Source organism: Pristiophorus japonicus, chromosome 16 (genome assembly GCF_044704955.1).
Source record: "Pristiophorus japonicus isolate sPriJap1 chromosome 16, sPriJap1.hap1, whole genome shotgun sequence".
NCBI classification, from domain to species: Eukaryota; Metazoa; Chordata; class Chondrichthyes; family Pristiophoridae; genus Pristiophorus; species Pristiophorus japonicus.
The window spans coordinates 56,750,729-56,763,162 of NC_091992.1; the positions used below are offsets into that span (position 1 = coordinate 56,750,729).

Here is a 12,434-nt window from a genome sequence, read left to right on the forward strand (position 1 = left end):
AAAGGAACTAAATCCGTACTGACTCCACAGAAATGCATGCAAGTCTTGTACCATGCAGGATGAAGGGCTGGGCTGTGTTCAGCTTGCCACATGAAGGAACTGACTCGACGTAATAGACAAATAGGAAAAGCTATTTTCAATTTCATGTTCACCGTTGGCGTTTAAACATCTCAGGTATGTTAAGAGAAAGACGTATCTTAATACTATTGACATATGTCCTAATTTTTCAGAGGGATGGTCAATATTGTACAGAAAACAACAGGATCGTATGAAATACTTGTGTTGCTTTGTGGTACACTCATGCCACATGGGGACACTCGCTGCGTGTACCACGGTGACATGAGATGCAGACTGTCCCTGGTGGTCACAGCACCAACGCCGAATGTTTGTACTTCATGCTTTGCAAATCCACAAAACGTTTAACACCCAGTGAATGTTTTCGCTGTACCACCCAGATTAAAGCCAGAAACTGCAGTGTATCAGCGAAGGGCATCAGTCCTTAATGGGCTGAGCCACATAGACTCAAAGCACATCACTCACAACAACCAATAACTATCGCCTTACCTGCGATGCGTAAGGGAATAAAATGGGCAAATAGGTTTCAGATAACACTCTATTTGATGGAAAAAGAAAGGTACTGGTTCTTTTTAGGGAGGTTCAATTTAATCCCAGGCTGTTTCCCAATCTGATCCTTCCCCTTTTGTAACATTTTCCCTCCAACTACTCCCATTGGCTGGGACAGGTAGAGTGAATTTGGCTCCATTGCTTCAGCCCCCTCATTTATGATTGGTTTGGCAGAAGTCTGCTTTTGAACCAGCCACTTTTTGAGTGGGATGTCTGAAAAATTCTAGGAGGAGAGCCAGGCGACAAAAGTGTGATTTTTGGAACCGAAATTGGATTTTCCATTTACGATGCGGAGATTTGGTTATGAAGTTTTTGGGGTAACTTTTACAATCAGCAGAGCAAAGATCAGACTCGGGGCCCTAAGGCCACACCTATTGTATGGTCTATCCGGTTCTGGACCTGGCAGAAAGTGGCGAACCTAAATGATGAGTTCCATGCAGGGTTTGACATGCCCCTAAGTGACAACAGCTGGAATTACCATCTGACAATTCTCCAGCTGGAGCAGCAGTCGTATTTCTTGCATCTGCATAAATATCATTTGGATTCTTTCTGTAAGAGTCAACCTCACATCGCTGGGTATCAGAGTCCAGTATTTTGCGACTGTGTTCTCACAGGACCATCTTCAGCTGTGCGGAATTACATGGAGCTCGTTCTGGAATGACCGATGCTAACCAGTCCTACTGATGGGGAAGCGTGAAGCATTGGTCTTGACTAGAAGGGACAGGATGACCCAAACGCTGGTAAGAAAACCTTTTAACCATGTTGGTGTTCAGCAACTCCCACACCTTACAACTGCAAGGTCCTGGATTTACAAAGTGAGCCTTTAATCAGACAATAACCAGTTATAGTTGTCTGCATTAATGCTTTGCTATTGCATCAACGCGTTGTATCATTTTATGTTGACAACCTTGCTATGAGTGATGTCTGAATCTTGATGAGCAGTGGGAGATCAGCTGGAGGAAGGGCTTGCACAGTGTGTGGGTTTCACACCTGCTATAGGAGGTGCATTGACAACTTATTCCAGAGTCTTAGAAATATCCCAGAGCTGTGGCTTGGATTCCCCTCAAGTTTCTAATTCTAATAAAGGGTCAGAAGGACTTCACTAACATCAGAAAGATCAGAGGCAAATCAGTGCTGTTGAGTAGAACTCTGCACAAGGGTTCAAAGAGTCCTCTTTGTCCAAGCGCAGAGTGGCATGCCATGGGTATCTGTAGTCTAACGGCGGTCTCGTGATATGGAATTGAGGAAAATGAGCTTGATTTAAGGATGGAATCAATGCACTCAACAACTCCATCCCACAGCCCTGCACATGCTGGGTCATCTCTGCACTGCATCACTGCCATCCCATCCAATTTTAAATATCTCGACTGAAATTAAAAAATGCCAATTCTGTCTCCTTTTCAGCTGAGAGCAGTAGCAGTTATTTGGGATTTCTGAATAATAAAATAAACCCATCCCAGTAAGATAACACTCGTTCCCAGACCTATGCCAATGCCACCTTTAAGGGTATGACTTGCCTGATCCTCTTGCAATAGCTGTGAAGAAATGCTTAGCCTGTGATTGGTGCTTCCCGCTACAATGGCATGGGAGGGAGACACTGCAAACTGGAGATCCCAATACGATGTGGCATAGTGTGTTGGGATAGCGGCACACTGGAATGCCGGTCGAATAATGCTGCTGCTTCATCTTATTTAATAATAAAATTACTGGGCTGCAAAATTATCACCCACGCCCAGAGATTAAATATAGGAAGGCAAATTGTGCTCGAAGAAGAAGCTACTCGGTAAAGAGTGCTGGTGATGCTGCCTGTACAAGTCTCAAACACATCTGTACCTGTGGTATCAGATCGAGCAATGTTTTACACCATGAGCACAGTAAATAACATCTCATGTTCCGTCAAATAAAGTATTATCTGTCGTGTACCAGCAAGGAAATACATCTGCCTGCAATCCCAGATGTTGCAATACATTTGGTGCAGAATGCTACTTCACAATTTGTTTCTGCCGCATGTATCAATAAATTCAAAATGGTGGCAGTGATGAGGAAAAACCAATGAAAGTAGTGATGTCTACCCTACTAGTTGAAGCTCCAGGAGACTCCCTTTAGATGTGCCTTTAGATGGTTTCTCTTGTATTTTGTTTCACAGGACGTGAATAATGGAATACATCAAGCACTAGTCTGCGTAACCCCTGCCTCCCTTGTACCGAGATGAGGCTGATATCTTTTCACGCAACGCCAAGCGGTAGGGACGGTGTCCTGGGATAAGCTCACCTCTCCAGACTTCTGCACTTCTCCGACTGAGAACTTGAACCCGTGGCCAAAGGAGGTGTGAAGAACCGTGTGACCCCTTCACCACTCATGACGAATAGAATCATACAGCACAGAGGGGGCCCATTCAGCCCACCGTGCCTGTTTCAGCTCTTTGAAAGCTATCCAATTCGTCCCATGACCCTGCGCTTTCCCCATAGCCCTGCAAATTTTTCCTCTCCAGTATCTATCCAATTCCCTTTTGAAAGTTGCTATTGAATCTGCTTCCAGCACCCTTTCAGACAGTGTATTCCAGACTGCAACAACTCACTGCGTAACTTTTAAAATCTTCATCGCCCCCCTGGCATTTTTGCCAATTATCTTAAACTCTCCCCTCTGGTTACCGACCCTCCTGCCGGTAGAAACAGTCTCTCCTTATTTATTCTATCAAAACCCTTCATAATTTTGAACACCTCTATTAAATCTCCCCTTAACCTTCTCTGCTTTAAGGAGAACAATCCCAGCTTCTCTATTCTCTCCACACAACTGACGTCCCTCATCCCTGTCTTCTTGGAAATACAAATACCGCTCCGCAATCTCTCCTCATATTTTAGTGAAGGGCCAGTTTGCTTTGACTAGAACTACTTCAAAATTCCTAATCTTTGCTCTCCCTACAATTCTATTTCAATTGGATGTAATTGCATTGAAGGGTTTCATGAAATGATCTCCAGTTCAACCTATATTTTTCCAGAACAGTGGGGTGCAATTTGGGATGGGGGTGGGGGGGCGGTATTCTACTTATAACGTGGCATTCTCTGCTAAATTGCAGCTTGTAGGAGTTTGGGGGATCCAACAGGCTAGCGCTTTACTACTACAAATGATTCTTCTCACTGTTTAATGAACTGCACATGCTGTTCAGATGGAAATGAGAAATAGAAAACAATGGTGGAGAATGGAGAGCACACAAGATTCTGATCGGAAACTGGCTTCAGAACTCCCAGAACACAGAGAGAGAGAGAGAGAGCAAGAGAGAGAGAGAGAGGGAGAGAGAAAGGAAAACCAGAAAAGAGAAGGAAAAGACTACATACATCCTGTGATCTATCTGGAGGATGCCTATGTCTTGAACTGTGTCTGCCGTTCCACGAAGCTCCCTTGTGTCCGTTCTGCCTGGGGGTCAGCGATCTGCTGTGCCGGGCTCGCAGAGGGGACTGACTGGGGCTGGACCGAGTACAACATTGCTTCCGCCCATTTGTGTCATTCTTGGGGCTTTGCCTGGGCATAGCACTGCGCTTGTTCTTGGCATGTGATGTTCTGGGCTCTGACGACGGACTGTGGCAGCTGGAAAACAAGGAAAGCCAAGTGGCTGATTACGTGGGAGCAGCAGGCCCGTTACTGAGCGCCAGCAGTTGGCCAACCTTGATCAGTTTTTAGTCAATAACGAATCCAAACATCCAGCCTATTCAGGATTCCGACGAGAGCTCACAGTAAGTCCATGAATACAATTTTGATTTTCAGCCGTATATTTTGTCGTGGCTCACCACTATTCTACTGGCTGCTGTTGAATGCAGCAGCAGTCACATGGCTTTTATGAGATGATTTGAGGTATTTCCAGCTGAGCTGAAGCACCCATGATTGACGATACCTTTCAGTCAATTCGTTTACCACGGGGGCAATTTGAACCGAACCCTCCTGGCAGGAACAAGGTGGATCCGGGCCAAAGGGCCATTTTATACCCCGCCCGATTTTAAGCTCCCCTGACTTCAATTGAGAGTAGAATCGGGCGTGGTGTAAACTGGGTGTCTGACATAAACCCGTTCTATTCCTGCCCTGGGAGGGGGGGTTAGGTTAAAAATTCTGCCCCGTTGTCCTTATAGGGTGCAGCTGACTTTACTTTTCCCAGCTGATCACTTTCCCCTGATCAATACCACTTTCGTTCTCTAATGGAGCACTCGTTGCTTGAACGCAAAGTTCTGCTATTAAGATATTTCTTGCTTGAGAGCCAAGCACAGTACCGACAAGTGCGACTGCCAATTCCAAATCTTGGCCACTTTTGAGACTTGAAACTTTGACTCCAGGCTTGTTAAGTGAGCATTTAGCTATGTTGAATTTTCTAAAGACCCAGTACATGTGTAAAGTATTGCTTTGCTTTCTGTCTCCATGTGTTTTCTGGCTATTATTTTAAGCCACCCCAACCCCAGCCTCTTCCCTCCATTCACTGTGATTGTTGGGGTTGGGGAAAGAACGATTCAGTTCACAGAGCTTGATAGATAGAGGGTGCAGCCTGACCAGAAGGCTATAGAGCTTCAGCCTCAGACTCCTACTCCGCTCACTCCTAATGAAAAAATGTTTAACTTATGTACCCTGGTTGCTCCACCCTTTCATTATTCTTTGATAGTTTAATTTTTCCTTTGCTCGATGAAGCTGAGCTCACCTTTTGATTCAACACTGCAGCTGAAACCTTTTTGTTAATTAAAACCAATCAGATCTCCCGTGGCATTGCTCACGGTGCAAGGGCGGATAGCCTCTTTGATAACAACGGCTGCATTATCAACAAAATGTGACAACAACAACTTGTATTTATATAGCGCCTTTAACATAGTGAAACATCCCAAGGCGCTTCATAGGAGCATGATGAGACAAAAAATTTGACACCAAACCACATAAGGAGAAATTAGGCTAGATGACCAAAAGCTTGGTCAAAGAGGTAGGTGTTAAGAAGCGTCTTGAAGGAGGAAAAAGAGGTATGGAGGCAGAGATGTTTACGTCGGGAATTCCAGAGCTTAGGGCCTTGGCAACAGAAGGCTCGGCCACTAATGGTTGAGCGATTATCAAGGATACTCAGGAGGGCAGAATTAGAGGAGTGTAGACATCTCAGGGGGGTTGTGGGGCTGGAGGAGATTACAGACATAGGGAGGGGCAAAGCCATGGAGGGATTTGGAAACAAGGATGAGAATTGTGAATTCGAGGCATTGCTTAACCGGGGAAAGTGTTACAGGAAGAAAGCATGACACTTACAGAAAGTGAGCATTATAAGTAAGACAATTTAATATATCACTAGCTGATCTGCTGTGGTGTTGCACACAGGGATGAAGACCAAGTGTAGTCTTCAGATGAAGTAAGGTTAGAGAGTGGGTAATAACTGGACCAAGATGCACCGATGTAATGTTTTGTTATTTTTGTATAATACTTCAATTTTACATTATTACTAGTCAATCACCCTTGGTGTTGCACATGGGTAGTCAAGATCAAATGTAGTCTTCAAGTGAAGTGGGGTCAGAGAGCAGGGAAAATTGGGCCAGGGCATTCCAACGTAATCTAATCCCTGTTTAAAGTCAAACATTCTGTCCTTATTTTTATATAATACTATGATATATTATTCAATAGCAAACCTTCCAGCAATTTGGGAAGCAGAGTTGGGTGGAGCATGGGAGTTACTCTGCAATAAAGGTTTAGGAGTGAGAGATTTAAATTGGAGATGCTACAGCACCACAACTGGAAATAGGGTATGAATCCCTCATATGAGAAGTTTACATAGGAAGTCTCCATTCTAAATGTGGACATAAGAATTTCTAATCAGTGTCAGCTGTGGCTCAGTGAGTAACACACTCACCTCTGAGTCAGAAGGTTGTGGGTTCAAGTCCCATTCCAGGGACTAGAGCACATAAATCTAGGCTGACACTCCCAGTGCAGTGCTGAGAGAGTGCTGCACTGTCTGATATGTCATCCTTTGATCAGACATTAAATCGAGATCCCGTCTGCCCTCTCAGATTGACGTAAAAGATCCCATGACACTATTTCGAAGAAGAGCAGGGGAGTTATCCCTGGTGTCCTGGCCAATATTTATCCCTCAACCAACATCACAAAAACAGTTTATCTGGTCATTATCACATTGCCGTTTGTGGGAGCTTGTTGTGCGCATATTGGCTGCCACGTTTCCCACATTACAACAGTGACTACACTCCAAAAGTACTTCATTGGCTGTAAAGTGCTTTGAGACATCTGGTGGTCGTGAAAGATGCTATATAAATGCAAGTCGTTCTTTCCTTAATGGAAAAGTTGACAACAGGAAGCTAGGTTGTGTAGACAGGAGTGGCCACAGTCAGAATTGTTTTTAATACATTGCAGATAAATTATGAGTTTTAAGGATTTGTTTGAAATGGCCTATAATATCCACACTGAAGTGAAACATGCACATCATGTAAAAACGAGGAAACAGACCATACGTAAAAAATGAAGTATTGCAGCAGTATCTTTGACATGTAACACACTGACCTGCTCAGTGATTTGGAGGAACTGCGTACGGAAGATGCAGAGACGCTGCGGGAGCTGCAACAACTCCGTCCTTTGTGTGGCTTCCGCGGTGGCGACTCGCTGGGTGACCTATTGAGGAAAGGAGCCACGCTTGAGATATTGACCATTACCAAGCAATATCCTTCCATGAAGATGCAGCCAACAGTGGGTGTTTCAGGATAATAGGAATATGGGAAGATAGGCCATTCAGCCCCTTGAGCCTGCTCCACCATTCAATTAAATTACAGCTCATTATTTAACTCTGTGGCACAGTGCTTTTATCTTTAATTATCTGTCAAAATTTGAATCTCCATCAACCAATATCACCAAAAGCAACACCAAACAATAATCACACTGTTGGTGTGAAATGGCTGCCATGTTTGCCTGCACATGAACCGGGGTTAATGGGTCAAATTACGAGTGATATAATTGAGGTGTTTAAAATGATTAAAGGATTTGATAGTGTAATGTATTTGCTTCATGGGTTCTTTGCTTAAGAATTAATAGCAACACATTGCTATTAAGAACTAGTTGGTTTATTAGCAAAAGGTTTAACAATCACACTACACATTACCAGTTCATCCACCAGGCTCACAACCACCTGCCTCATCGTCGATTCCCTGAACCCAACTGGCTGGGGCTTTATTGAGTCTTGTGAACATCACGTGACTGGCTAAGCCACTCCCAACTCAACAGCTCTACAAACCCATGAGCATACTCATAGGGGCATACATTACAGATAGGGTAGACAGGAACTATTTCCTCTGGTGGGAGAGTCCAGAACAAGGGGGCATAAACTTTAATGAGGAAGGGAGGCAGAGAGGCTGATTGGTGTGGGAGAGATAGCAGAGTCTTCCTAGGCAGATAAAGGAACGTCCAATGGTGGGGTGAAGGGAGAGGGAAAGGAACATGGCCAGATTCAGAGGTATGGAGGGAGAGGGTGGGAGGGGGTGTTGTGTGGCGGTGTAGGGCTGCAGGAGGTCACAGACATAGAGAGGAACAAGACCATAAAGGAATGTTAACATGAAAATGGGAATCTTCAATTTGAGCCATTGGGAGGTGAGGAGCCGATGTAGATCAGTGAAGACAGAGGAGATGTGCGGGAGAATTGGTGCAGAATAGGATATGAGCAGTAGAGTTTCGGATGAGCTGTAGTTTAGAAAGCGAAGGATGGGATGCCAGACAGGAGAACATTGAAATAGTCGAGTCTGGAGGTGACAGAAGCATGGTATTTATCCAGCTTCTCTGTAAAGGAGTTAATGATCTTAGCCTTTACTGATGTGAATTTGGAATTGGAGGCTCCTTTTCTAAATTGTCATGGCATTCTTGACCAATCAGAAACAGTATCAGAGCCCACCAACAATAAGATGGGAGCTGCTGTCTGGATAATAAGGTATTTGCTCAGAATGCACCCTGATTTGATGGTAAGCTGCCCATCCTAACTTTCAGTATTCTAACCAAGTGCTCCCAAATACATAGCTCATTACGGGAATAAGGGGTTTTTGGGAGCTGGCAGGGAAGTGGACCCGAGTCCATGATCGGATCAGCCATGATAGTATTAAATGGCGGAGCAGGCTCGAGGGGTCGTATGGCCTACTCCTGCTCCTATTTCTTATATTCTTATAATTCAACTAGGGTCATAAAGCTAGATTTTGCAGTTGGTGTTATTTCACTGGCAGTGGTAACCCCTAAGGCCGATTGAAAAATATATGTTCTAATCTACAGCAAATATATTTAATTAATTTACGAATTCGTAGAAATATTATAATGATCATGGAGGATTAATATAAAATAGTGTTTGCATTCAACCAGGGGAACAGTCAATTGTTCAGTTATGATGACAGTGGCTGATCCATAAAGGTTGTTCATACCGACACACAGGTCAAGCCCGAGATTCCCAGGTTTTAAAACCATACATCCATCAATGTGTGGATTATTTACTGGATTGTACAGTACTTGTATTTACCAAAATCACTCACCCTCTATTCCATTGCAATTCATTCAGGTTTGCTTCCATCCTTAGTTACACTGTGCAAGCAAACTTCAAGGAGACCTTTGCTATCTTCATGTTACAGCGCTGTCCTAATATAAGAGAGCACTGCTCTCACAGGGGACCCTGAGTGCCACCTGAGGAGGTGGTGTCCAAGGATCCTTGAAGGCCAGCAGTGCCCTTGTCAGACTGCCTGCAAGCTGTGACACCCAGCATGTTGGTGCCCGATGCCACAAGCTATGGGCATTTTAGTCCAAGTCACCAATGCGGTTTTCACATGATGGGCTGTAGGGGACTTCCCTAGTTATTGGGAAAAGTCTGTGGCAAAAAAAGGAAAGTTGTGATCGTGACTTTTACATAACCATGTCTGGCCAATACACAAGTTATTTTGCTATTGCAGCTGTTGTGAAATCTGCCTCACAACATAAATGAGTTTAGCTTCCATAGCACATAAAATGGGACCATTAAAGTTGTAACCACCTCAGTAACTGTTCCTAGTATACTCTAGCTGTATTTACAGACTTAAACGTTTTCAAACTAAACTAATAGGTGGAACTAGGTGGAATTCTTTCTACATAGGAATAGGAGTGGGCCATTCAGCCCCTCGAGCCTGTTCCACCATTCAATTAGACCATGGCTGATCTGTTCCTTAACTCCATTAACCTGACTCGGTTCCGTAACACTTAATACCCTTACCTAACAAAAATCAGTCTCTGCTTGCCATTTTCAATTGACTCCCAACCTCAGCAGCTTTTTGTGGGAGAGAGTTCCAGATTCCCACTGCCCTTTGTGTGAAGAAGTGCTTCCTGACATCGCCCCTGAACGACCTAGCTCTAATTTTAAGTTTATGACCCCTTGTCCTCGACTCCCCCACCAGAGAAAATAGTTTATTTCTATCTACTCTATCAAATCCTGTAATCATTTTAACTGCCACAATTATATCATCTTCATAGGCAGTCCTTCGGAATCGAGGAAGACTTGCTTCCACTCTAAAAGTGAGTTCTTAGGTGGCTGAACAGTCCAATACGAGAACCACAGTCCCCGTCACAGGTGGGGCAGACATTTGTTGAGGGAAAGGGTGGGTGGGACTGGTTTGCCTCATGCTCTTTCCGCTCTCAGCGATGAGATTCGAGGTGTTCAGCGCCCTCCCGGATGCACTTCCTCCACTTAGGGCAGTCTTTGGCCAGGGAGTCCCAAGTGTCAGTGAGGATATTGCACTTTATCAGGGAGGCTTAATCGTCTATACTCGAGGGAAAACAAGCCGAGTCTATGCAATCCGTCCTCATAACCCTGATGTCACTCTGGTGAATTAGTGCTGCACTTCCTCCAAGGCCAATATATCTTTCATGAGGTGCGCTGCCCAAAATTGAATGACGTACTCCAGATGGGGTCTAACCAGAGCTTTATAGAACTGTAGCATCAATTCCATCCCTTTGTGAATTAACAGCCAATATTGGTGGGTTATCGTCATTGTTCCTGAATCTAACTCCCACTTTAGTTTCAAAACACAAGAATATTATATTATATTATGATATACAGGAAATTTTCCTCTGTACATTTCTGTCCTCCCCCTGGAGTCTCAAACCAGTATGAACCAGAATGAATACAGCAACTGTGAATAGCTCCCGCAGGGTCCTAATGCCTGTCCAGTGAACTGTAACAAATAAATAGGGTAATAACACAACAGCCCCCACCCCCACTATGATTGCTAGGTTATAGCTCCCCTTTCAATGGATAATGCTCAAATAATACCTAGTGCAGTACAAATAGCAGTTCCACCAGCAAAGAAATGCCAGTACACTGCCTGTTCACACAACTGTGGAATGAGGTAGGCAATCATAGGGGTCTGGTTTAAAGATTCTCACCTGTGTATCAAACACATAGCTAGGCCATTCAGGAGCGAAGTCAGGAAGCACTTTTTCACACAAAGGGTAGGTGAAATTTGGAATGCACTCATCCAAAAGGCTGTGGATGCCCGGACCATTAGAGCTGATAGATTTTTGTTCAGTAAGGGTATCAAGGGGTATGGAGCAAAGATGGTAAAATGGAGTGGAGGTGTAGATCAGTCATTTGAATGGTGGAGCAAGCCTGAGGGGCTGAAATGGCCTACTCCTGTCCCTAATGTTATGATGTTATGAAACACCTACATTGAGTGGGGTTGGAGTAGATCCTTTCAGCTGTCTATCAAACACACGGACTGTACTACCTCTCAGTATTTCAGACTGATTCAGGTCAGTTTCTTCCAATGCAGAACTGTGAAAGGTGGACATTTGATATTAAACAGCAGCTCACACACTGCCAGTACCTTCAAAGGGTTAAAAAGCGACTGCATTTGGTCAACATTTATATACTGCCTCTATCGTGAAACAAATTAAGACCACGTTATGGTGATTCTCTCGCTTACACAGGCACCTTTACACTGCTTGTTGTGTACCGTGTGCTGAGAATATTGACCTGACACTGATGCAGAAGTGGAGCATAGCAGGAACACTGCACTGCAGCTGTCCAAATTGAGTGGGACCTTCTTGTGGAACTGTGCATCCCACTGCCTATCTCACACCGCACTCCAGTTGCTAAATGTAAGAGTCTCGTCAGAAAGCTGGGTAATATAAAAGCAGTTACGGATAGAACTTGAACCCAAAATGAAATTCAACAAACAGCATGTGAGAAAAACAAAGAGTCTGCTCAAGTAAATGGGGCGGGGAACCTATTCTAGGTAGTAATGGGATCATAATGGTTAGTAGCACGATTCCCAAATGGCAGAATGCGAATCCACTATCTATGTGTACTTGGCTCCTGTTGCTCAGATTAAAACCTTGTTCATTCGATGGGTTTTCAAGCTGACCAATTTATATTTTTCATCAGATTAGATTCCTGTGTTTGTATTAATGTACATTTCGTAAACGTTTAAACCAATGTCACCGGAAGTGCAGACGCAAAGGAACACAGCAAAACTGGCAAAACAAAAGGCGGTCAACAGAATGTAAAACGTGTCATTATAGGCAGTCCCTCGAAATCGAGTAAGACTTGCTTCCACTCTAAAAGTGAGTTCTTAGGTGACTGAACAGTCCAATATGGGACTTACAGTCTCTGTCACAGGTGGGACAGAGAGTGGTTGAGGGAAAGGGTGGGTGGGGAGTCTGGTTTGCCGCAGGCTCCTTCCGCTGCCTGCGCTTGTTTTCTGCATGCTCTCGGCGATGTGTGGAGTACTGAGGTCTGCATGGCCATCAAACTAGGTTATTTGGTGTTATTCTTACAGTGCACTCCCAGCACCAAGCACCCA

The 12,434-nt window shown here is 44.3% G+C and overlaps 1 protein-coding gene across 5 annotated transcripts in view; it reads right to left on the reverse strand.

Annotated features, from left to right (window-relative positions):
* LOC139226519 (serine/arginine repetitive matrix protein 3-like) overlaps window positions 1-12,434 on the reverse strand; it is a 1,009,807-nt gene that overhangs the window by 38,940 nt on the left and 958,433 nt on the right. For all 5 annotated transcript variants that reach the window (XR_011587274.1, XR_011587275.1, XM_070857353.1 and 2 more), the window contains 2 exons: window positions 7,144-7,251; window positions 3,960-4,209 (listed from right to left, as the gene is read on the reverse strand). Coding sequence is in view for 3 of the 5 variants with exons in the window: in XM_070857353.1 (XP_070713454.1) it covers window positions 3,960-4,209; window positions 7,144-7,251 (358 nt within the window). In the remaining 2 variants the exon portion in view is untranslated. The remainder of the gene's footprint in view (window positions 1-3,959; window positions 4,210-7,143; window positions 7,252-12,434) is intronic.